Raw genomic sequence first — 27,440 nt, 5'->3', positions numbered from 1 at the left:
GCAAGGTGTTGCATATAGGGAAAAATAACCCTAGCTGTAGTTACACGATGTTAGGTTCCATATTAGGAGCTACCACCCAAGAAAGAGATCTAGGCGTCATAGTAGATAATACATTGAAATCGTCGGCTCAGTGTGCTGCAGCAGTCAAAAAAGCAAATAAAATGTTAGGAATTATTAGGAAGGGAATGGTTAATAAAACGGAAAATGTCATAATGCCTCTATATCACTCCATGGTGAGACCACACCTTGAATACTGTGTACAATTCTGGTCGCCGTATCTCAAAAAAGATATAGTTGCAATGGAGAAGGTACAGAGAAGGGCAACCAAAATGATAAAGGGGATGGAACAGCTCCCCTATGAGGAAAGGCTGAAGAGGTTAGGGCTTTTCAGCTTGGAGAAGAGACGGCTGAGGGGGGATATCATAGAGGTCTTTAAGATCATGAGAGGTCTTGAACGAGTAGATGTGACTCGGTTATTTACACTTTCGAATAATAGAAGGACTAGGGGGCATTCCATGAAGTTAGCAAGTAGCACATTTAAGACTAATCGGAGAAAATTCTTTTTCACTCAACGCACAATAAAGCTCTGGAATTTGTTGCCAGAGGATGTGGTTAGTGCAGTTAGTGTAGCTGGGTTCAAAAAAGGTTTGGATAAGTTCTTGGAAGAGAAGTCCATTAACTGCTATTAATCAAGTTTACTTAGGGAATAGTCACTGCTATTAATTGCATCAGTAGCATGGGATCTTCTAGGTGTTTGGGTAATTGCCAGGTTCTTGTGACCTGGTTTGGCCTCTGTTGGAAACAGGATGCTGGGCTTGATGGACCCTTGGTCTGACCCAGCATGGCAATTTCTTATGTTCTTATGTTCTGGCTCGCTCACAACATACACCATGTCTCTGGAACGTCCCATTGCTGGAAATGTCACACTTTAGATTACGGCGAAGCTTAGCAAGCTTTACATGTATCAAGAGAGTACCAGCTAGCCTGGGGTCGAACCCTAACCATTTTCTCTTAATCACAGACAGCTATGCCATTGCTCTTCACCCTCTTTGAACTGGCCCGCAATCCTCATGTGCAAACAGCAATTCGAGAGGAAATCCTGGCCGCCGAGACCCAGGTGCAGCAGGATGAGTCCAAGATGCTAAACCACGTACCACTGCTGAAGGGAGCCATCAAAGAAACTCTGCGGTAAGGAATAGCACAGGAGAGGAAAGAGGGCCGCAGACATGAGCACTGGAAACAGGCAGCAGCCTGATAGAGCTGCGAACCATCATGAGTTTCACACTCTGGTGGAAGAGGAAATCCTGGCCATCACTCAGTGGCAACATCTACTGGCCAGGCTCAGGGTGCACCATAGCTAAGCTCCAGGAAGAGCTGCCTTCTGTTCCATGAGAGCTTACAGAGGAGAGGAACAGCGGTTAACATGCAAAAAACCCGAGTTACACGGGTACTGTTACACACACTGAGCCTGGGCCGATTATAGAACAGCTATTAACATGCATAAAGCAGAGTTACACGTACTGAGCCTGGGCCGATTATAGAACGGCTATTAACATGCATAAAGCTGAGTTACAGCGGTACTGTTACACACACTGAGCCTGGGCCGATTATAGAACAGCTATTAACATGCATAAAGCTGAGTTACACGGGTACTGTTACACACACTGAGCCTGGGCCGATTATAGAACAGCTATTAACATGCATAAAGCTGAGTTACACAGGTACTGTTACACACACTGAGCCTGGGCCGATTATAGAACAGCTATTAACATGCATAAAGCAGAGTTACACGTACTGAGCCTGGGCCGATTATAGAACGGCTATTAACATGCATAAAGCTGAGTTACAGCGGTACTGTTACACACACTGAGCCTGGGCCGATTATAGAACAGCTATTAACATGCATAAAGCTGAGTTACACGGGTACTGTTACACACACTGAGCCTGGGCCGATTATAGAACAGCTATTAACATGCATAAAGCTGAGTTACACAGGTACTGTTACACACACTGAGCCTGGGCCGCTTATAGAACAGCTATTAACATGCATAAAGCAGAGTTACAGCGGTACTGTTACACACACTGAGCCTGGGCCGCTTATAGAACAGCTATTAACATGCATAAAGCAGAGTTACAGCGGTACTGTTACACACACTGAGCCTGGGCCGCTTATAGAACAGCTATTAACATGCATAAAGCAGAGTTACACGGGTACTGTTACACACACTGAGCCTGGGAAGATTATAGAACGGCTATTAACATGCATAAAGCAGAGTTACACAGGTACTGTTACACACACTGAGCCTGGGCCGCTTATAGAACAGCTATTAACATGCATAAAGCAGAGTTACACGGGTACTGTTACATGCACTGAACCTGGGCCGATTATAGAACGGCTATTAACATGCATAAAGCAGAGTTACACGGATACTGTTACACACACTGAGCCTGGGCCGATTATAGAACAGCTATTAACATGCATAAAGCAGAGTTACACGGATACTGTTACACACACTGAGCCTGGGCCGATTATAGAACAGCTATTAACATGCATAAAGCAGAGTTACACAGGTACTGTTACACACACTGAGCCTGGGCCGCTTATAGAACAGCTATTAACATGCATAAAGCAGAGTTACACGGGTACTGTTACACACACTGAGCCTGGGCCGCTTATAGAACAGCTATTAACATGCATAAAGCAGAGTTACAGCGGTACTGTTACACGCACTGAGCCTGGGCCGCTTATAGAACAGCTATTAACATGCATAAAGCTGAGTTACACAGGTACTGTTACACACACTGAGCCTGGGCCGCTTATAGAACAGCTATTAACATGCATAAAGCAGAGTTACAGCGGTACTGTTACACACACTGAGGCCTGGGCCGCTTATAGAACAGCTATTAACATGCATAAAGCAGAGTTACAGCGGTACTGTTACACACACTGAGCCTGGGCCGCTTATAGAACAGCTATTAACATGCATAAAGCAGAGTTACACGGGTACTGTTACACACACTGAGCCTGGGAAGATTATAGAACGGCTATTAACATGCATAAAGCAGAGTTACACAGGTACTGTTACACACACTGAGCCTGGGCCGCTTATAGAACAGCTATTAACATGCATAAAGCAGAGTTACAGCGGTACTGTTACACACACTGAGCCTGGGCCGCTTATAGAACAGCTATTAACATGCATAAAGCAGAGTTACAGCGGTACTGTTACACACACTGAGCCTGGGCCGATTATAGAACAGCTATTAACATGCATAAAGCAGAGTTACACGGGTACTGTTACACACACTGAGCCTGGGAAGATTATAGAACGGCTATTAACATGCATAAAGCAGAGTTACACGGGTACTGTTACACACACTGAGCCTGGGAAGATTATAGAACAGCTATTAACATGCATAAAGCAGAGTTACAGCGGTACTGTTACACACACTGAGCCTGGGCCGATTATAGAACAGCTATTAACATGCATAAAGCAGAGTTACACAGGTACTGTTACACACACTGAGCCTGGGCCGCTTATAGAACAGCTATTAACATGCATAAAGCAGAGTTACACGGGTACTGTTACACACACTGAGCCTGGGCCGATTATAGAACAGCTATTAACATGCATAAAGCAGAGTTACACGGGTACTGTTACACACACTGAGCCTGGGCCGCTTATAGAACAGCTATTAACATGCATAAAGCAGAGTTACACGGGTACTGTTACACACACTGAGCCTGGGCCGCTTATAGAACAGCTATTAACATGCATAAAGCAGAGTTACACGGGTACTGTTACACACACTGAGCCTGGGCCGCTTATAGAACAGCTATTAACATGCATAAAGCAGAGTTACACGCACTGAGCCTGGGCCGATTATAGAACAGCTATTAACATGCATAAAGCAGAGTTACACGCACTGAGCCTGGGCCGATTATAGAACAGCTATTAACATGCATAAAGCAGAATTACACGGGTACTGTTACACACACTGAGCCTGGGCCGATTATAGAACAGCTATTAACATGCATAAAGCAGAGTTACACGGGTACTGTTACACGCACTGAGCCTGGGCCGATTATAGAACAGCTATTAACATGCATAAAGCAGAGTTACACGGGTACTGTTACACACACTGAGCCTGGGAAGATTATAGAACAGCTATTAACATGAATAAAGCAGAGTTACACGGGTACTGTTACACACACTGAGCCTGGGCCGATTATAGAACAGCTATTAACATGCATAAAGCAGAGTTACACGGGTACTGTTACATGCACTGAACCTGGGCCGATTATAGAACGGCTATTAACATGCATAAAGCAGAGTTACACGGATACTGTTACACGCACTGAGCCTGGGCCTATTATAGAACGGCTATTAACATGCATAAAGCTGAGTTACACGCACTGAGCCTGGGCCGATTATAGAACAGCTATTAACATGCATAAAGCAGAGTTACACGGGTACTGTTACACGCACTGAGCCTGGGCCGATTATAGAACAGCTATTAACATGCATAAAGCAGAGTTACACGGGTACTGTTACACACACTGAGCCTGGGAAGATTATAGAACAGCTATTAACATGAATAAAGCAGAGTTACACGGGTACTGTTACACACACTGAGCCTGGGCCGATTATAGAACAGCTATTAACATGCATAAAGCAGAGTTACACGGGTACTGTTACACGCACTGAGCCTGGGCCGATTATAGAACAGCTATTAACATGCATAAAGCAGAGTTACACGGGTACTGTTACACACACTGAGCCTGGAAGATTATAGAACAGCTATTAACATGAATAAGCAGAGTTACACGGGTACTGTTACACACACTGAGCCTGGGCCGATTATAGAACAGCTATTAACATGCATAAAGCAGAGTTACACGGGTACTGTTACATGCACTGAACCTGGGCCGATTATAGAACGGCTATTAACATGCATAAAGCAGAGTTACACGGATACTGTTACACGCACTGAGCCTGGGCCGATTATAGAACGGCTATTAACATGCATAAAGCTGAGTTACACGCACTGAGCCTGGGCCGATTATAGAACAGCTATTAACATGCATAAAGCAGAGTTACACGGGTACTGTTACACGCACTGAGCCTGGGCCGATTATAGAACAGCTATTAACATGCATAAAGCAGAGTTACACGGGTACTGTTACACACACTGAGCCTGGGAAGATTATAGAACAGCTATTAACATGAATAAAGCAGAGTTACACGGGTATTGTTACACACACTGAGCCTGGGCCGCTTATAGAACAGCTATTAACATGCATAAAGCAGAGTTACACGGGTACTGTTACACACACTGAGCCTGGGCCGCTTATAGAACAGCTATTAACATGCATAAAGCAGAGTTACACGGGTACTGTTACACACACTGAGCCTGGGCCGATTATAGAACAGCTATTAACATGCATAAAGCAGAATTACACGGGTACTGTTACACACACTGAGCCTGGGAAGATTATAGAACAGCTATTAACATGCATAAAGCAGAGTTACACGGGTACTGCTACACGCACTGAGTCTGGGCCGATTATAGAACAGCTATTAGCATGCATAAAGCAGAGTTACACGGGTACTGTTACACGCACTGAGCCTGGGAAGATTATAGAACAGCTATTAACATGCATAAAGCAGAGTTACACGGGTACTGTTACACGCACTGAGCCTGGGCAGATTATAGAACAGCTATTAACATGCATAAAGCAGAGTTACACGTGTACTGTTACACGCACTGAGCCTGGGAAGATTATAGAACAGCTATTAACATGCATAAAGCAGAGTTACACGGGTACTGTTACATACACTGAGCCTGGGCAGATTATAGAACAGCTATTAACATGCATAAAGCAGAGTTACACGGGTACTGTTACACACACTGAGCCTGGGAAGATTGTAGAACAGCTATTAACATGCATAAAGCAGAGTTACACGGGTACTGTTATTTATTTATTATTTATTTGCTTTTGTATAGCCATCACATCGGTTCACATATAACAATAATGATAAACAGTTACAATGTGAAGAATAGAAATAACAGTCTTAATTCAATAGGAAGGGAGTTCCAGCAATTGAAAAAGCAGGTTGTTTTGCTGAAGTAAGACAGGATATCTTAGCAGATGGTATTTCGAGGAGACCAGTGTTGGAGGATTTTGTGAATGAGAGACACAGTCTTATACTGTATCCTATAAAGAATAGGAAACCAGTGAAGATCTTTTAGCACTGGAGAGATGTGATCCGATTTTTTGTGATTGCTAAGTAGTCGTGCAGCTGCATTTTGTAATAATTGAAGTGGAGTGATGGTAGTAGCAGGTAATCCAAAGAATATAGCATTGCAATAGTCTAATTTGGATAACCGTAGAGCTTGCAAAACTAAACGGAAGTCATGATGATGAAGGAGAGGTTTAATTCTTTTTCAGATTTGAAGTTTGTAGAAACCTTCTTTGATAATGTTATTAATATGTTGTTTGAAGCAGAATTCTGAGTCCAAAGTGACTCCGAGGTCTCTTTATTTAAATAGAATATTATTAGATAGATAGTTATTAAGATGAATGTCTATTTCAGGAGAGGGTTTATTGCCAATATATAGAATTTCTGTCTTATTATGATTAAGATTAAGCGATATTTGCGTTAGTAACTGTTGTATTGTATTAAGGTAAGAATTACAGAGGTTTAGTGTATTAATAAGATCAGCTTTTATAGGTAAAAGAATCTAAACCTCATCGGCATAAATGAAATAATTTAAGTTAAGATTTGAAAGTAATTTACATAATGGAAGCAGGTAGATATTGAAAAGAGTTGAGGATAGAGAGGATCCTTGAGGAACACCATGGGTGAGAGGAATTTGATTGGATTCAAAATAGCCCAGTGGTTAGAGCAGGGGGGACTACGAACCAGGAGACCAGGGTTCGAGTCCCGCTGTCGCTCCTTGTGACCTTGGGCAAGTCACTTTACCCTCCATTGCCTCAGGTACAAACTTAGGGGGTCATTTATCAAAATGCGCTAAGGCTTTTTCGCATGCGTTAAGGGCTTATCGCCTATTTTAGATGAATTGAAGCTCCCAGAGCAGCCGACGAGAGAGAGAGCAAGCCTGGCCATAATGTCATCTCCCTAGATAGGTATTCCTATCCCTATGGTAGGCCCACCTAGTAACTCGAGGTGAGGGTTAGGTATCAGTGTAGGGGGTTAAGGACCCCCTTTGACATTCAATGTTAGACGTACGAACAGAACAGTGGTTCTCTTGTGAACATTTGATAACCCTTGGAGTGAGGAAACTCATTCCAAGATGAGATTTGTACAATGCTCTCTCAACCTAGCTTGATGGACTCTCTACCTGGGTAACATCAAGCTAGGTGGAGAGAACATTGTACAAATCTCCACTGAGAATTAGATCTAAAATTGCTCCCTCTCTCGTCGGTTCCTGAACCAATTGCTCCATAAAGCTATCATTTATTCCATCCAGGAACGTTATCTCTCTAGCGTGACCCGATGATACATTTACCCAGTCAATACTGGGGTAATTGAAGTCTCCCATTATTACTGCACTACCAATTTGGTTAGCTTCCCTAATTTCTCTTAGCATTTCACTGTCCATCTCACCATCTTGACCAGGTGGACGGTAGTATACCCCTATCACTATAGTCGTCCCCGACACACAAGGGATTTCTACCCATAAAGATTCAATTTTGTATTTAGTCTCATGCAGGATGTTTATCCTGTTGGACTCTATGCCATCCCGGACATAAAGCACCACACCGCCTCCCGGATGCCCCTCTCTGTCATTGCGATATAATTTGTACCCCGGTATAGCACTGTCCCATTGGTTGTCCTCCTTCCACCATGTCTCTGAGATGCCAATTAAGTCTATGTCATCATTCACTGCTATACATTCTAATTCTCCCATCTTACTTCTTAGACTCCTGGGATTAGCATACAAACATTTCAAAGTTTGTTTTTTGTTTGTATTTTCATTCTGCTTTTTAATTCATAGGGATAAGTTAGAATTTTTTAGCTCAGGTGAGTTTTTAGTTACAGGCACTTGGACTACTTTTCTAATTATTGGACCCTCACTGTCGGGATGCCCTAATTCTAATGCATCATTAGTATCCTTTGAAGATACCTCTCTCCGAACCATGCGCTGCTGAGCAACTGTCGGCTTTCCCCTTTGTTCTAGTTTAGCATGTAGGTATGAGGAGAACCAGTTAAAGGTGGTATCATATAGACCAATTTCATTTAGTCTTTTTAAAAGAATGGAATGATTTACAGCATCAAAAGCAGATGATATATCGAGGAAGATTAGAATGAATTTTTGGCCAATATCTAATCCTTTAATGATGGTACCTGTAATGATATTAATAACGTTTCAGTGCTGAGTGTATTTCTAAAACCATGTTGATTTGGGAAAAGTATTTTATGTTTTTCTAAATGCTCCTGAAGTTGTTGATTGACAAATTTTTCGAGTATTTTTGCAATAAAAGGGAGGTTAGAAATAGGTCTGAAATTAGAAATATTAAGTTGGTCAAGGTTGGATTTTTTAAGTGTTGGTTTGATAACTGCGCATTTTAATTTAGCAGGGAATATTCCTTCATTTAGTGAAAGATTAATTATGTTTGCAATAGGTTTAGCTATGATATTAGGAATTAGTTTTAATAAATTTATGGGGATTAAGTCAATTGGGTAGGAGGCAGGATTCATTTTTAACATAATATGTTGAACTTCAGAGGAAACTATAGGATCAAAGGAGGATCATTTTAAATTTAATTTGTTAGGAAGTGGATTAGAATCTTCATTAATTATTGGTATATTCTTGATAAGCTTAAGAATTTTATCTTTAAAAAAGGTAGCAAAGTCATCACAAGTGATTAAATGTGGGCTCTTTGGTGAAGAATAAGTGCTATGTTGAGTGATTTCTTTAATATAATTGAAAAGTTCTTTAGGATTAAATAGGTATTTGTGTATTTTATCAGAGTAAAAATCTTTTTTGGCTTTATTAATATCATTCTTATAAATATAGAGAATGGTTTTATATCTGTCTTTTAATTGCTCAGTTGGGTTTTTTCTCCACTTTTTTCCTGCTGATCTGAGTAATTTTTTTAATTCTGTGGAGAGCATCGGTGTACCAGGGTGATTTATGTTTGGGTGAATGTTTGATTTTTTTTTTTTTTTAATGATCTGGCATTTGTAATTTGCAATTTCAGAAATAATTGAAATCCAAGAATTTATTGCAGTATTGGTATCTAAATTGTTTATAGTTTTTAAATATTTGGGCATGATTTCAATTAACTCGTCACTGGGACGTAGTTTGCGAAACTCTATATATTTGTTTTGATTAGTGAATTCTAGGTGAAAGGAATTTAAGCAGAATTTGGTTATAATAAGATTGTGATCAGATCGAGGGAGATTTGTTACTGTTAATGGGCATAAAATTTCAATATAATTACTAATAAATATGAGATCTAAAGTGTGTCCAGATTTTTGAGTGGGTAAGTTTACCGTTTGTTTTAGACCGATGGCTGTTAAAGGGTTTAGAGGGTGGAATGGTATCAACATGCAAATTACAAACTCCCAGAATGATAACTGGGTTATCCATATTAATATTATTTGAAATTGATTCGATAAGTGGTGAGGGGTTATGTTCAAGGAAACCTGGAGGAGCATATAATAATAACATTTGTAAATACTTAGATTTAAATAAAACAATTTCTAGAGTGGGACTGGAATTGATTTATGAAATGTGAAATTATATATTTTAGTGCCAAGAAGAGTAGACTGCCTCCTTTTTTTTTTTTTTTCTAGGTATGGAATAAATATCATACAGTGTTTTGGGTAGTTGATTAATTAGGACAATGTCAGATTCTTTTAGCCAGGATTCAGTGATACAGCAAATGTCTGGATGGTAATCAATGAGGAGATCATACAGTATTGGGATTTTATTTTTTTTTTAATGGATTGAGCGTTGAGTAAGAGAAGAGTTGCACACAGTGAGCCTGGGCTGATTATAGAAGAGATGGTAACACGCAGGACACTTAGTGGGGATAATTGCCAGGGCACGTGGACACAGTTGCCTCACGCACACAATGGACGCAGTTTTTAAAGAAAGGTTACCTGGGTAGTAAAGCACGTGGGCAAGAATATGTTCCAGAATGTGGGCTCTGCATGCTCTTTTACTTTTGCCGCCGCCCCAAAATGCCTCTTTAAATCTGCCTGCAAATCTTCACATTACAGAACTGCACAAACTTTTGTCCTGTGCACAAATTCCCAGCATTGCCTGTTCCTCTCCTGCTCACTGTTTCTGCAGCCCCCCTCAGCCCATTCTCTTATCCTGGCCCCCACTCTCCTTCCTCACCCCCTCCTCACTGTGCACCTGCCCCCACTCTCCTTCCTCACCCCCTCCTCACTGTGCACCTGCCCCCACTCTCCTTCCTCACCCCCTCCTCACTGTGCACCTGCCCCCACTCTCCTTCCTCACCCCCCTCCTCACTGTGCACCTGCCCCCACTCTCCTTCCTCACCCCCTCCTCACTGTGCACCTGCCCCCACTCTCCTTCCTCACCCCCCTCCTCACTGTGCACCTGCCCCCACTCTCCTTCCTCACCCCCCTCCTCACTGTGCACCTGCCCCCCTCTCATTCCTCACCCCCCTCCTCACTGTGCACCTGCCCCCACTCTCCTTTCTCACCCCCCTCCTCACTGTGCACCTGCCCCCACTCTCCTTCCTCACCCCCCTCCTCACTGTGCACCTGCCCCCACTCTCCTTCCTCACCCCCCTCCTCACTGTGCAACTGCCCCCACTCTCCTTCCTCACCTCCCTCCTCACTGTTTGTGCACCTGCCCCCACTCTCCTTCCTCACCTCCCTCCTCACTGTTTGTGCACCTGCCCCCACTCTCCTTCCTCACCTCCCTCCTCACTGTTTGTGCACCTGCCCCCACTCTCCTTCCTCACCTCCCTCCTCACTGTTTGTGCACCTGCCCCCACTCTCCTTCCTCACCCCCTACTCATTGTTTGTGCACCTGCCCCCACTCTCCTTCCTCACCCCCTCCTCACTGTTTGTGCACCTGCCCCCACTCTCCTTCCTCACCCCCTCCTCATTGTTTGTGCACCTGCCCCCACTCTCCTTCCTCACCCCCTCCTCATTGTTTGTGCACCTGCCCCCACTCTCCTTCCTCACCCCCTCCTCACTGTCTGTGCACCTGCCCCCACTCTCCTTCCTCACCCCCTCCTCACTGTCTGTGCACCTGCCCCCACTCTCCTTCCTCACCCCCTCCTCACTGTTTGTGCACCTGCCCCCTTTATCCTTCCTCACCCCCTCCTCAGTTTGTGCACCTGCCCCCCTTTATCCTTCCTCACCCCCTCCACACTATCTGTGCACCTGCCCCCACTCTCCTTCCTCACCTCCCTCCTCACTGTTTGTGCACCTGCCCCCACTCTCCTTCCTCACCCCCTCCTCATTGTTTGTGCACCTGCCCCCACTCTCCTTCCTCACCTCCCTCCTCACTGTTTGTGCACCTGCCCCCACTCTCCTTCCTCACCCCCTCCTCACTGTCTGTGCACCTGCCCCCACTCTCCTTCCTCACCCCCTCCTCACTGTTTGTGCACCTGCCCCCTTTATCCTTCCTCACCCCCTCCACACTATCTGTGCACCTGCCCCCACTCTCCTTCCTCACCTCCCTCCTCACTGTTTGTGCACCTGCCCCCACTCTCCTTCCTCACCCCCTCCTCATTGTTTGTGCACCTGCCCCCACTCTCCTTCCTCACCTCCCTCCTCACTGTTTGTGCACCTGCCCCCACTCTCCTTCCTTACCACCTCCTCACTGTTTGTGCACCTGCCCCCACTCTCCTTCCTCACTGTTTGTGCACCTGCCCCCACTCTCCTTCCTCACCCCCTCCTCACTGTTTGTGCACCTGCCCCCACTCTCCTTCCTCACCCCCTCCTCACTGTCTGTGCACCTGCCCCCACTCTCCTTCCTCACCCCCTCCTCACTGTCTGTGCACCTGCCCCCACTCTCCTTCCTCACCTCCCTCCTCACTGTTTGTGCACCTGCCCCCACTCTCCTTCCTCACCTCCTCCTCACTGTTTGTGCACCTGCCCCCACTCTCCTTCCTCACCTCCTCCTCACTGTTTGTGCACCTGCCCCCACTCTCCTTCCTCACTGTTTGTGCACCTGCCCCCACTCTCCTTCCTCACCCCCTCCTCATTGTTTGTGCACCTGCCCCCACTCTCCTTCCTCACCCCCTCCTCACTGTCTGTGCACCTGCCCCCACTCTCCTTCCTCACCCCCTCCTCACTGTCTGTGCACCTGCCCCCACTCTCCTTCCTCACCTCCCTCCTCACTGTTTGTGCACCTGCCCCCACTCTCCTTCCTCACCTCCTCCTCACTGTTTGTGCACCTGCCCCCACTCTCCTTCCTCACCCCCTCCTCACTGTTTGTGCACCTGCCCCCACTCTCCTTCCTCACCCCCTCCTCAGTGTTTGTGCACCTGCCCCCACTCTCCTTCCTCACCCCCTCCTCATTGTTTGTGCACCTGCCCCCACTCTCCTTCCTCACCTCCTCCTCACTGTTTGTGCAACTGCCCCCCCTCTCCTTCCTCACCCCGTCCTCACTATCTGTGCACCTGCCCCAACTCTCCTTCCTCACCCCCTCCTCACTATCTGTGCACCTGCCCCAACTCTCCTTCCTCACCCCCTCCTCACTGTCTGTGCACCTGCCCCACTCTCCTTCCTCACCTCCTCCTCACTGTTTGTGCACCTGCCCCCACTCTCCTTCCTCACCCCCCTCCTCACTGTTTGTGCACCTGCCCCCCACTCTCCTTCCTCACCCCCTCCTCACTGTTTGTGCACCTGCCCCCACTCTCCTTCCTCACCCCCTCCTCACTATTTGTGCACCTGCCCCCACTCTCCTTCCTCACCCCCCTGCTGTTTGTGCACCTGCCCCCACTCTCCTTCCTCACCCCTTCCTCACTGTTTGTGCACCTGCCCCCACTCTCCTTCCTCACCCCCCTCCTCACTGTCTGTGCACCTGCCCCCACTCTCCTTCCTCACCCCCTCCTCACTATTTGTGCACCTGCCCCCACTCTCCTTCCTCACCCCCTGCTGTTTGTGCACCTGCCCCCCTATCCTTCCTCACCCCCCTCCTCACTGTTTGTGCAACTGCCCCTCTTATCCTTCCTCACCCCCCCCTCCTCACTTTTGGTGCATCTGCCCTCCTTATCCTTCCTCACCCCCCCCCTCACTTTTGGTGCACCTGCCCCCACAATCCTTCGTCACCCCATTTCTTGGGAAGAGCAGGAGAGAAACAGAGTTAGGAGCACTCAGTATAACTTCTCTTTCATAGGCTCTACCCTGTGGGGATAACGGTAACAAGGTATCCGCAGAAGGATGTGGTCCTTCACAATTATCATGTCCCGGCCGGGGTAAGTACCATCAACTCTGCATCTTCTAAAGAACCAATAGAAGTATAATTCAAAGCTAAGGTGGTGCTCAAGCTCAGATACTGCCCCTGTGTCCCGTGGCAGGACAAGAGATGTACTTGTGTGATTATCTAAAGGCATTCAGAAGATTACTAAAAGCTTTTCTGTTCAGTCTAGCCAATATGTTATTGCATATGCTATCTCTAGCAATGTCCTAGATCAAGAAATGTCCTACATCCAGAAACGTTTTATAAAAAAAAAATTGTTCAAATATTTCTCTATTTTAGGACAGTATTTTAGTTTTAAGTGAAAATGTTTGATGGTTTTAATTTGTTTTTTTATTTTTAACTATGTATATTTTACTGAATATTGCTACGGACTTTTAGTGTTAAGCGATTAACAAATTTTAATACATGGAAATGCTTAGAAATCAGATGCTGCCCCTCCCTGCCATACCAGGACACAAGAGGGGCTCAGACCCCAGACACTGCCCCTCACTGCTATACCAGGACACAAGAGGGGCTCAGACCCCGGATACTGCCCCTCACTGCCATGGCAGGACACAAGAGGGGCTCAGACCCCGGATACTGCCCCTCACTGCCATGGCAGGACACAAGAGGAGCTCAGACCCCGGATACTGCCCCTCACTGCCATACCAGGACACAAGAGGGGCTCAGACCCCGGATACTGTCCCTCACTGCCATGGCAGGACACAAAAGGGGCTCAGACCCTGGATACTGCCCCTCCCTGCCATGGCAGGACACAAGAGGGGCTCAGACCCCAGATACTGCCCCTCACTGCCATACCAGGACACAAGAGGGGCTCAGACCCCGGATACTGCCCCTCCCTGCCATGGCAGGACACAAGAGGGGCTCAGACCCCGGATACTGCCCCTCACTGCCATGGCAGGACACAAGAGGAGCTCAGACCCCGGATACTGCCCCTCACTGCCATGGCAGGACACAAGAGGGGCTCAGACCCCGGATACTGTCCCTCCCTGCCATACCAGGACACAAGAGGGGCTCAGACCCCGGATACTGTCCCTCACTGCCATGGCAGGACACAAAAGGGGCTCAGACCCCGGATACTGCCCCTCTCTGCCATGGCAGGACACAAGAGGGGCTCAGACCCCAGATACTGCCCCTCACTGCCATACCAGGACACAAGAGGGGCTCAGACCCCGGATACTGCCCCTGCCTGCCATGGCAGGACACAAGAGGGGCTCAGACCCCGGATACTGCCCCTCACTGCCATGGCAGGACACAAGAGGGGCTCAGACCCCAGATACTGCCCCTCACTGCCATACCAGGACACGAGAGGGGCTCAGACCCCGGATACTGTCCCTCCCTGCCATACCAGGACACGAGAGGGGCTCAGACCCCAGATACTGTCCCTCCCTGCCATACCAGGACACGAGAGGGGCTCAGACCCCGGATACTGTCCCTCCCTGCCATACCAGGACACGAGAGGGGCTCAGACCCCGGATACTGTCCCTCCCTGCCATACCAGGACACGAGAGGGGCTCAGACCCCAGATACTGTCCCTCACTGCCATACCAGGACACAAGAGGGGCTCAGACCCCGGATACTGTCCCTCCCTGCCATACCAGGACACAAGAGGTGCTCAGACCCCGTATACTGCCCCTCACTGCCATACCAGGACACAAGAGGGGCTCAGACCCCGGATACTGTCCCTCCCTGCCATACCAGGACACAAGAGGGGCTCAGACCCCGGATACTGCCCCTCCCTGCCATACCAGGACACAAGAGGGGCTCAGACCCCAGATACTGCCCCTCCCTGCCATACCAGGACACAAGAGGGGCTCAGACCCCAGATACTGTCCCTCACTGCCATGGCAGGACACAAGAGGGGCTCAGACCCCGGATACTGTCCCTCCCTGCCATACCAGGACACAAGAGGGGCTCAGACCCCGGATACTGTCCCTCCCTGCCATACCAGGACACAAGAGGGGCTCAGACCCCGGATACTGCCCCTCCCTGCCATATCAGGACACAAGAGGAGCTCAGACCCCGGATACTGCCCCTCCCTGCCATACCAGGACACAAGAGGGGCTCAGACCCCGGATACTGTCCCTCCCTGCCATACCAGGACACAAGAGGGGCTCAGACCCCGGATACTGTCCCTCCCTGCCATGGCAGGACACAAGAGGGGCTCAGACCCCGGATACTGTCCCTCCCTGCCATGGCAGGACACAAGAGGGGCTCAGACCCCGGATACTGCCCCTCACTGCCATACCAGGACACAAGAGGAGCTCAGACCCCGGATACTGTCCCTCCCTGCCATGGCAGGACACAAGAGGGGCTCAGACCCCGGATACTGCCCCTCACTGCCATACCAGGACACAAGAGGAGCTCAGACCCCGGATACTGTCCCTCCCTGCCATACCAGGACACAAGAGGGGCTCAGACCCCGGATACTGTCCCTCCCTGCCATATCAGGACACAAGAGGGGCTCAGACCCCGGATACTGCCCCTCCCTGCCATACCAGCACACAAGAGGGGCTCAGACCCCGGATACTGCCCCTCCCTGCCGTACCAGGACACAAGAGGGGCTCAGACCCCAGATACTGCCCCTCCCTGCCATTCCAGGACACAAGAAGGGCTCAGACCCCGGAAGCTGCCCCTCCCTGCCGTACCAGGACACAAGAGGGGCTCAGACCCCGGATACTGTCCCTCCCTGCCATGGCAGGACACAAGAGGGGCTCAGACCCCGGATACTGTCCCTCCCTGCCATGGCAGGACACAAGAGGGGCTCAGACCCCAGATACTGTCCCTCACTGCCATGGCAGGACACAAGACGGGCTCAGACACCGGATACTGTCCCTCACTGCCATACCAGGACACAAGAAGGGCTCAGACCCCAGATACTGTCCCTCACTGCCATAGCAGGACACAAGAGGGGCTCCGACCCCGGATACTGCCCCTCCCTGCCATACCAGGACACAAGAGGGGCTTAGAGCTCAGATACTGCCCCTCCCTGCCATACCAGGACACAAGAGGGGCTCAGACCCCGGATACTGTCCCTCCCTGCCGTACCAGGACACAAGAGGGGCTCAGACCCCGGATACTGTCCCTCACTGCCATACCAGGACACAAGAGGGGCTCAGACCCCGGATACTGCCCCTCCCTGCCATACCAGGACACAAGAGGGGCTCAGACCCCGGATACTGCCCCTCCCTGCCATACCAGGACACAAGAGGGGCTCAGACCCCGGATACTGCCCCTCCCTGCCATACCAGGACACAAGAGGGGCTCAGACCCCGGATACTGTCCCTCCCTGCCATACCAGGACACGAGAGGGGCTCAGACCCCAGATACTGTCCCTCACTGCCGTACCAGGACACGAGAGGGGCTCAGACCCCGGATACTGTCCCTCACTGCCATGGCAGGACACAAGAGGGGCTCAGACCCCGGATACTGTCCCTCCCTGCCATGGCAGGACACGAGAGGGGCTCAGACCCCGCATACTGCCCCTCACTGCCATGGCAGGACACAAGAGGGGCTCAGACCCCGGATACTGTCCCTCCCTGCCATACCAGGACACGAGAGGGGCTCAGACCCCGGATACTGTCTCTCCCTGCCATGGCAGGACACAAGAGGGGCTCAGACCCCGGATACTGTCCCTCACTGCCATACCAGGACAGAAGAGGGGCTCAGACCCCGGATACTGTCCCTCCCTGCCATACCAGGACACAAGAGGGGCTCAGACCCCGGATACTGTCCCCTCCCTGCCATACCAGGACAGAAGAGGGGCTCAGACCCCGGATACTGCCCCTCACTGCCATACCAGGACACAAGAGGGGCTCAGACCCCGGATACTGCCCCTCACTGCCATACCAGGACACAAGAGGGGCTTAGAGCTCAGATACTGCCTCTCTATATTCACTAACCCCAAAGTATATTAGCTGTTAAACTAGGAGAGAGTTTGAAAATTCAGCAGCCTCAGCCTGAATTGGGCACATGTTGACTTGGGGAGGGAAGGGGTAGGACGTAAAGAGTAAGGAAGTAATCCTACCACTGTGAAACATGTATATATTTATTTATTTACGTTCAAATATTCGAGCCACGTCTCCTGGTGTCAGGCACCTGTTAGAAGGGCCACTGCTCTACCACACGAGGCACTGGGGTTTACTTGCGCTGAATAAGTCTCAAGGCTGGGGTTATTTACACTGGAGAAAGATGTTTAAGCAGAGATTTATTTTATCACCATCAAATGCTGTCTTTGATATGAATGCTGGCGTCTGTGGTGCTCCTTATGTTTCCAGATTTTGGCCAGTTTTAGATGTCTCTGCTTTTCTTCTTTCTCTCTCTCATTCCTTCTAGTGCTAGATTATCTAATTTGCCAGAAGAGCAGTCAAGTACGTGACTGCAAATTGCATTTTCCTTTTGGCCCGGTCTTCTGCTATCGTTGTGTATCCTCTTTTTCATTTGAGATTCTCTCAGAATTCTTCTCTAAGGCGTGCATTTTTATTAAGCTCCCGTGATGGGGAGGATGAATGACGGATGCCTCTCCTCTCCTCAGACTCTGGTGCAGGTGGGCCTGTACCCCATGGGGCGGAGTCCTGAGGTCTTCAAGAGGCCTGATCGCTATGACCCGGAGCGTTGGTTGAAGAAGGACGACAACAGTTTTAAGGCCTTGGCCTTCGGCTTTGGCTCGCGGCAGTGCATTGGCCGTCGCATTGCTGAGGTGGAGATGATGCTCTTTCTCATTCACGTAAGTGTCTGCCATTGCAGGGCATAGAAGCAAAGACCACTCCCACAGCGAGAAGATAGAGGGAACTAGAGATTTATCTCCAGACCTGAGGAGCCCCTTGCAATAGATTGAACCTGGGATTTTCTGTAAAGTCTTACGATGGAGAGATTTATCATAATCCCAACGGAATAATTATTTACTACAGGAGAGCTGCACCTCTAGAATAGAACCAACGAGGTCAATATTCAAAAAACATTACAGTTATCCGTCTAAATGGCTAGCCAGCTATATTCAGAGCCATATGCGACTAAATTCTAGCCGCACAATAACTTATGTACCTAGAATTTAGCAATAATGAAAGACAGTTCCAATTTACAGCTCTAAAGAATATTATAGGTGGTTAAGTGACTCTCATACCATCCCGCAAACTTTTTGGCATTTCTGCTCTCAAGTCGCATCAGGGATCATCTTTAATCATTGGTCACTGCTTAACCTGTATTTTTTGGTTTTTTGTTTGAATTTTTCTTTTAAATAAAATATTTGAGGCAAAAATACTTCCCTTTCAGGGATCTCACTTCATGGAGGGTGCAACCCTTCCAGGTAATTCAGAGTGCAGTGCAGAGTATAGTTCGACGTGCACGTTTCGCGTCCTGTGCTGCTTCAGGAACTCCTCTGACTGTGTATATATGCCAGAGCGTCTTCGGTAACGTTTAGATTTTGCCCCGCGAACGTGAATGTTACTTCATCGCGGTCCGGGAGACCAACAGAAAAACAAAAAATACAGGTTAAGCAGTGACCAATGATTAAAGATGATCCCTGATGCGACTTGAGAGCAGAAATGCCAAAAAGTTTGCGGGATGGTATGAGAGTCACTTAACCACCTATAATATTCTTTAGAGCTGTAAATCGGAACTGTCTTTCATTATTGAAAAATTTCTGAAACCTAATGTATTATATATTATTGTAGCATTGTTTGTTGGTACTGAGTTAAGGTCTGAGTCAAGTTATTATTGCTAGAATTTAGCAACATAAATTGGGGGCATTCCGAGGGCGAGCGGGAGGCATTTCCGGGCAGAGCAGAGTTAGCCGCATAAGTTACGTGGCTAACTCTGGTCATGCCGTAGGGCTGTCCTAAAGTTGGCCAGATATACTTATCCGGCTAACGTTAAGATAGCCTGGGATATTCAGCAGCACGGCCACTGAATGTTCCCATTAAGTTGGCAGAATAGCTAGATCCGGCTAACTTAACTAGCCGCTCCACAGCTGAATATTGGCCCCAATGAATCTACACAGTTCCAAGCAAAAAACAAATGTGGGCATGATTGACTGAATGTGTAGCAACATATTTGCATCACAAACCTGCAGTCCCTCTGGTGAGAAAACCATAAGATAAAGGTTTTCTGAATAATGTGACACTAGGGTCAGAAGGATGCTGAGATACAGAAGAATAAGCTATTTATGGCTGGTTCAGTGACTGCATCGTTGATCAAGGCGTTAATCATCAGCGCGAAATAATTACAGAGCCAATGGGACGGTTTAAATATGATTGGCAGTAGCTGATGAAGGGTGGCCTAGTTAGAGGTTCATTTGATGCCTATGGCTGTCTAAAAAAATGTTATTGTTCTATTTTTATCAATGACATTCATTGTTGCATTATCTTATTTGCTCTGTATTTACAATTTCAATTTTAATATTTTCTGCATGTTTTTTAGTTGGATTTTCAGAAGATGTTTGACAAAGTCCCTCATGAGAGGCTTCTAAGAAAACTAAAAAGTCATGGGATAGGAGACGATGTCCTTTCGTGGATTACAAACTGGTTAAAAGACAGGAAACAGAGAGTAGGATTAAGTGGTGAATTTTCTCAGTGGAAAAGGGTAAACAGTGGAGTGCCTCAGGGATCTGTACTTGGACCTGTGCTTTTCAATATATTTATAAATGATCTGGAAAGGAATACGACGAGTGAAGTGATCAAATTTGCGGATGATACAAAATTATTCAGAGTAGTTAAATCACAAGGGATTGTGATACATTACAAGAGGACCTTGCAAGACTGGAAGACAGGGAATCCAAATGGCAGATGAAATTTAATGTGGATAAGTGCAAGGTGATGCATATAGGGAAAAATAACCCTTGCTGTAGTTACACGATGTTAGGTTCCATATTAGGAGCTACCACCCAGGAAAAAGATCTAGGCATCATAGTGGATAACACATTGAAATCGTCGGTTCAGTGTGCTGCGGCAGTCAAAAAGCAAAATGTTAGGAATTATTAGGAAGGGAATGGTGAATAAAACGGAAAATGTCATAATGCCTCTGTATCGCTCCATGGTGAGACCGCACCTTGAATACTGTGTACAATTCTGGTCGCCGCATCTCAAAAAAGATATAATTGCGATGGAAAAGGTACAGAGAAGGACAACCAAAATGATAAAGGAGATGGAACAGCTTCCCTATGAGGAAAAACTAAAGAGGTTAGGGCTGTTCAGCTTGGAGAAGAGACGGCTGAGGGGGGATATGATAGAGATGTTTAAAATCATGAGAGGTCTTGAACGAGTACGAACATAAGAAATTGCCATGCTAGGTCAGACCAAGGGTCCATCAAGCCCAGCATCCTGTTTCCTTCAGAGGCCAAACTGGGCCACAAGAACCTGGAAATTACCCAAACACTAAGAAGATCCCATGCTACTGATGCAATTAATAGCAGTGGCTATTCCCTAAGTATAATTGATTAATAGCCATTAATGGACTTCTCCTCCAAGAACTTATCCAAACCTTTTTTGAGCCCAGCTATACTAACTGCACGAACCACATCCTCTGGCAACAAATTCCAGAGCTTTATTGTGCGTGGAGTGAAAAATAATTTCTCTGATTAGTCTTAAATGTGCTACTTGCTAACTTCATGAAATGCCCCCTAGTCCTTCTATTATTCGAAAGTGTAAATAACCGATTCACATCTACTCGTTCAAGACCTCTCATGATGCGGCGACCAGAACTGTACACAGTATTCAAGGTGTGGTCTCACCATGGAGTGATACAGAGGCATTATGACATTTTCTGTTTTATTCACCATTCCCTTCCTAATAATTCCCAACATTCTGTTTGCTTTTTTGACTGCTGCAGCACACTGAACCGACGATTTCAATGTGTTATCCACTATGACACCTAGATCTCTTTCTTGGGTGGTAGCTCCTAAAACGTAACCTAACATCATGTAACTACAGCATGGGTTATTTTTCCTTATATGCAACACCTTGCACTTATCCACATTAAATTTCATCTGCCATTTGGATGCCCAATTTTCCAGTCTCACAAGGTCTTCCTGCAATGTATCACAATCTGCTTGTGATTTAACTACTCTGAACAATTTTGTATCATCTGCAAATTTGATAACCTCACTCGTCATATTCCTTTCCAGATCATTTATAAATATACAAGCCATTAAGCCCATAAAAACGGGCTACATTAAAAAAAAGTGTTTTCGGTCCGTTTTCAGACGCTGCACCCTTCTACACTTCTCCCTCACCTCAGTCACTCATCCTCCTCCCCCTCGGTCACTCACCCCCCCTTCCCTCCCCTGCCCCCACTCAAACTCCCTTCCCTCAGTCTTACCCTCTTTCTCCCACTGCCTCCCTCCCCTCTCACTGAAACTCCCTTCCCTCACTCTCACCTCCCTCCCCTTTCCTGTCACTCCCCACCCTCTCTCAATCCCATCCCTCACTTTATTCCCCTCCCAGCTCATCCACAAACCCTTCCCTTTCCCTCCTCCACTCCGTCTTTTTCTCTTCTCCACAACTTCATACCTTTCCCATTTACTCACTCACATCCCTTTTCCTTCCATCCCCTCTCATCTTCCCTTTTCTTCCCCTCTCTCCTCATCCACAACCCCTTCCCTCTCCCTCTTGTTATCTTCAGTGAGGCCCCGCTCTTGCTGGACGGCACAGACACGAAGAAGGGAGGTGTCCGAGGATCCCTCCCTCGCGCATGCCTCAGCCGCTCCTCCCCGCCGCTGCATTTCCTCCCAGCGCCATATTGTAGCTCCACTCTGACCAATGTGCTCGCTACTGTGCATTTGCGGGCCGTCGGTCAGAGCCCATTTACAAGGTAGATTGAAAAGTAAGGGTCCCAATACAGATCCCTGAGGCACTCCACTGTCCACTCCCTTCCACTGAGAAAATTGTCCATTTAATCCTACTCCTTGTTTCTTGTCTTTTAGCCAGTTTGTAATCCACGAAAGGACATCGCCACCTATCCCATGAATTTTTACTTTTCCTAGAAGCCTCTCATGAGGAACTTTGTCAAACGCCTTCTGAAAATCCAAGTATACTATATCTACCGGTTCACCTTTATCCACATGTTTATTAACTCCTTCAAAAAAGTGAAGCAGATTTGTGAGGCAAGACTTGCCCTGGGTAAAGCCATGCTGACTTTGTTCCATTAAACCATGTCTTTCTATATGTTCTGTGATTTTGATATTTAGAACACTTTCCACTATTTTTCCTGGCACTGAAGTCAGGCTCACTGGTCTGTAGTTTCCCGGATCGCCCCTGGAGCCCTTTTTAAATATTGGGGTTACATTAGCCACCCTCCAGTCTTCAGGTACAATGGATGATTTTAATGACAGGTTAAAATTTTTTCTAATAGGTCTTTAATTTCATATTTTAGTTCCTTCAGAACTCTGGGGTGTATACCATCCGGTCCAGGTGATTTACTACTCTTCAGTTTGTCAATCAGGTCTACCACATCTTCTAGGTTCACCGTGATTTGATTCAGTCCATCTGAATCATTACCCATGAAAACCTTATCTAGTACAGGTACCTCCCCAACATCCTCTTCAGTAAACACCAAAGCAAAGAAATCATTTAATCTTTCCATGATGGCCTTATCTTCTCTAAGTGCCCCTTTAACCCCTCGATCGTCTAACGGTCCAACTGACTCCCTCACAGGCTTTCTGCTTCAGATATATTTTAAAAAGTTTTTACTGTGAGTTTTTGCCTCTACAGCCAACTTCTTTTCAAATTCTCTCTTAGCCTGTCTTATCAATGTCTTACATTTAACTTGTCAACATTTATGCTTTATCCTAATTTCTTCTGTTGGATCCTTCTTCCAATTTTTGAATGAAGATCTTTTGGCTAAAATAGCTTCTTTCACCTCCCCTTTTAACCATGCTGGTAATCGTTGTGCCTTCTTTCCACCTTTCCGTTACTTAAAATTTTATCTTTGGCCCAAAATATTTGTGTGATGAATGAATTCCTTATATTCTATCAATAATGCTAAGAGCATCATAAGAAGGTTTTCAGCATGACTGCTTCTGTTAAAGAGGGCTCTCTTTAAGGTGGACACCTTAAAGAGAGCCCAGGAGAGGATGTCAGGAAATGTAAAATCCTGCTTATTTCAGATTATGTCTCTCGCTGGTTGAATATTAAGAGGAGCAAAGAGATATGGCAGTCATAAGTGAATCATAAAAAGCATTTATTCACTCATGGCAGTCACATCACTCTGTATTTCCTGGTAATGTCACCTTTTGATCCTTCAAATTCTGACCTGAAGAAGAAAAGCATTAGATCTTGAAAGTTAGTCCACTAATGTTTTTGTTTTCATTTATTAATTTTATTCAGCCTACGTCAGTGCACAAAATACAGCAGCCAAACTACTTTATCTGAACTTGAGGTCTGATGTCATTATTGGTTTTGTCTATTTTTCACCTTGGGCCTTCAGGGAGTGGCAAATAAGAAGTGTGAATAAGTAATTAAATAAAAAAAGGTGATAATGTGTCAGGTCACGGATGAGACCTCACCTAATGTTGGCTGCTAGAGAGCATTCCTCCAAAAGGATAGAACCAAAGTCGTGTACGGCCTGCACCAAAACACGTACGGACCTACATTTCTATGACTGCAAAAATGGGCAAGGTGAACATGATAAAAAAAGACATTCAAAAACCTCAGAAAGTCAAGGAAGCAGAGGGATTCTTAGAGTAAGATGTCACAGACTGAGGTTCCAGTTTTATTGTCTGAAACATACAAAGATACCTCCATGATACTTGACTCAATAAAACAACTCCTATCAAATTTAAAACTAATAATCAATATTGATAAAACAGAAATAATTATCATGAACAAAAAATCCAACTTAATTCCACCACCTCAATTCATTGCTAACAATCAAATCAATTTTATATCCCCTGTCAATCACACCAGAAACTTTGGAGTTATCATTTATTTATTTATTTAATGTCTTTTTTATACCAATAGCCGTTCACACATCGTATCGGTTTACAGTTAAACAGGAACCATTGGGCAGAACCCTTACATATAACATTGCAAACAGGTTAACTTTTGGGCAGGGCCCTTACATAAAATTGAGAACAGCAAAATCACTATATACATATCATCAAAACTATATACAAAAGATAAGTACATAAATAGCCGAGTCAAAGTACATGGATAAAAACCTTTCCTACAATATGCACATAACTACTAAAATCAAAGAAGGATATCACAAGCTCCTAGTTCTCAGACATTTAAAACCTTTCCTAAATTCATTGGATTTCAGAACTGTCTTACAACTCTTAATTTTCTCAACAATAGACTATTGTAATTCCCTTCTGATTGGTCTTCCATTCATAAGCATCAAACCTCTGCAGATTCTTCAGAATGCAGCAGCTAGAATTTTAGCTGGAACAAAAAAATATGATCACATCACCCCAATACTAGTGTCGCTTCACTGGCTTCCTATTAAATCTCGAATTGATTATAAGATCCTGACCATCATTCACAAATTAGTGAATGCTGATCACCATAAACATACTGGTTTAAAGGTCACTCCACAAATTACCCAAAAAAATCTTCGATCTAATAACACTTCTTGTCTAAATATTCCTCCCATCAAAGATGCTCGTCTATCATCCACTAGAAACAGAGCTTTCTCCATTGTTTGTCCAAAAAAATGGAACTCTCTACCACTTTATTTGAGAACTCAAACCAATATCAAAAAGTTCAAGAAAGATATAAAAACTTTCCTTTTTCATACAGTCTACATTAATGATCGTCTATATCATCAATCCATCTACAATCAACTCAACCAACCAAACCCAGGCACGAAAGAAAGAGTATCTACAACTAGCATCAACCATATTCATTACAATTCGGAACTTATAAGAAGTAATGATGGAATCCCTCCTTTATGATAAATTAATACTATTACTTCCCTTTTCCTCCCTTTTTCACCCCACCATCTTCTCCTTCCTTCCATTCCCCCCCCCCCCTTGTTACTTTTTTGTAACTATATATAATTTATCTGTTTTTGTTTGACTTTGTAAACTGTTATGATGGCTGAACCGATGACGGTATATAAAAATAAATAAATTAATAAAAATCAATATTTATTTATTTATTTGTTCATTTTTATATCCCGCCCTTCCACAGAAGAAAGCAGCTTTAGGGGGAAGGGAGAGAGAGCCGGGGCAGTGCTCTGCAATCGGGTGAAGATTCGTCTCAGCTAAGGGCATGAGGCGCGGGAGACTGCAAGAGTTCATTTTATCTCTCTCGTTTCTTCTTCCAGGTCCTGAGGAACTTCAAGATTGACACAGTTTCCAAGGCTGACATTAACACCGTATTTGGGTTTATTCTGATGCCTGAGAAGCCTCCCCTGCTCACCTTTCGACCCATTCACCAAGGACAGTAGACCTGGCCCTCCCCAGCCAGCGCAGACAGAAGATATCTGCTGTATCTCTCTGCTCACCTTCTGGCCCCTTCACCAAAGTCAGTGGCCCAGAATCTCCCAGCCAGCGCAGACAGAAGATCTCTGCTGTATCTCTCTGCTCACCTTCTGGCCCCTTCACCAAAGTCAGTGGCCCAGAATCTCCCAGCCACCACAGACAGAAGATATCTGCTGTATCTCTCTGCTCACCTTCTGGCCCCTTCACCAAAGTCAGTGGCCCAGAATCTCCCAGCCACCGCAGACAGAAGATATCTGCTGTATCTCTCTGCTCACCTTCTGGCCCCTTCACCGAAGTCAGTGGCCCAGAATCTCCCAGCCACCGCAGACAGAAGATATCTGCTGTATTTCTCTGCTCACCTTCTGGCCCATTCATTGAGGATGCTAGCACTGGTGATATCTGCCAGGTCGCTGACCTGCAACCTTTATAAACTTGCTTCCTTCTCCCTGTTGCAACTGGAATGGAAGGTGGAGCTGCAGCTGTCCCTGACATGGCATCTTTTTTTTAGAAAAAATATCAGAACAGTGGTCCTGTCTCTCGAGCTAAGAAAAGAAATGGATATCTGAATATCCCTACTGAATTACTAATATATTAAGAACTGCAGTCTAGGATAGGCACAGAGGATCCTTAGCTGTGAGGGAGTGAGAGGTAAAGCCTGGGATAAGCACAGAGGATCCTTAGCTGTGAGGGAGTGAGGGGTAAAGCCCGGGATAAGCACAGAGGATCCTTAGCTGTGAGGGAGTGAGAGGTAAAGCCCGGGATAAGCACAGAGGATCTTTAGCTGTGAGGGAGTGAGAGGTAAAGCCTGGGATAAGCACGGAGGATCCTTAGCTGTGAGGGAGTGAGAGGTAAATCCTGGGATAAGCACAGAGGATCCTTAGCTGTGGGGGAGTGAGAGGTAAAGCCTGGGATAAGCACAGAGGATCCTTAGCTGTGAGGGGTAAAGCCTGGGATAAGCACAGAGGATCCTTAGCTGTGAGGGAGTGAGGGGTAAAGCCTGGGATAAGCACAGAGGATCCTTAGCTGTGGGGGAGTGAGGGGTAAAGCCCGGGATAAGCACAGAGGATCCTTAGCTGTGAGGGAGTGAGGGGTAAAGCCTGGGATAAGCACAGAGGATCCTTAGCTGTGAGGGAGTGAGGGGTAAAGCCTGGGATAAGCACAGAGGATCCTTAGCTGTGGGGAGTGAGGGGTAAAGTCTGACAATAAGGGGCTTATGCACCAATGATTGAAAGCTGATTTGTGAGAGAAAGCTTACTTCGTCAGTTAGGTGCACAAGTTTTATGCCCCTGAATTTTGGAGAATTTTCAGCTTAGTTTAGGGTCCAAATTTTGAGTTCACAATTCCTTGTTTCGGCCTGCATATCATTTGCCTCGGTTTGAATGCGCATGTTAAGTTCCTAGTGCTTAAAATCTGTGGCACGTGGCTGATTTCTTTTTCCTACCATAATTATGCCTCATGGCTTCCTATTTTTTTTAAGTTCTCTAAATCCAGGAGCTCATGCTTGGCTCATTTTGAAAGGAGATGATTGAGGTTCCCAACTGACTGAGGGGGGATACTGTCCGATGAACAGTGA

The 27,440-nt window shown here is 46.3% G+C and overlaps 1 protein-coding gene and 1 long non-coding RNA gene across 2 annotated transcripts in view; one reads left to right on the top strand and one right to left on the bottom strand.

Moving 5' to 3' along the window:
- Positions 1 to 26,597, top strand: part of LOC115085826 (cytochrome P450 11B, mitochondrial-like) — a gene marked incomplete at its 5' end in the record, with an annotated part of 82,375 nt that extends 55,778 nt beyond the window's left edge. The window contains 4 exon segments of the mRNA XM_029592294.1: positions 1,022 to 1,188; positions 13,366 to 13,444; positions 17,984 to 18,175; positions 25,711 to 26,597. Of these exon segments, the coding sequence (XP_029448154.1) occupies positions 1,022 to 1,188; positions 13,366 to 13,444; positions 17,984 to 18,175; positions 25,711 to 25,833 (561 nt within the window).
- Positions 1 to 27,440, bottom strand: part of LOC115085829 — a 328,161-nt gene that overhangs the window by 289,018 nt on the left and 11,703 nt on the right. The window lies entirely within an intron of this gene.

The sequence above is a fragment of the Rhinatrema bivittatum genome, chromosome 2, assembly GCF_901001135.1.
Source record: "Rhinatrema bivittatum chromosome 2, aRhiBiv1.1, whole genome shotgun sequence".
NCBI classification, from domain to species: domain Eukaryota; kingdom Metazoa; phylum Chordata; class Amphibia; order Gymnophiona; family Rhinatrematidae; genus Rhinatrema; species Rhinatrema bivittatum.
Note: the sequence above shows the minus strand (reverse complement) of the source record. Positions and strands in the feature narration are given on the sequence as shown.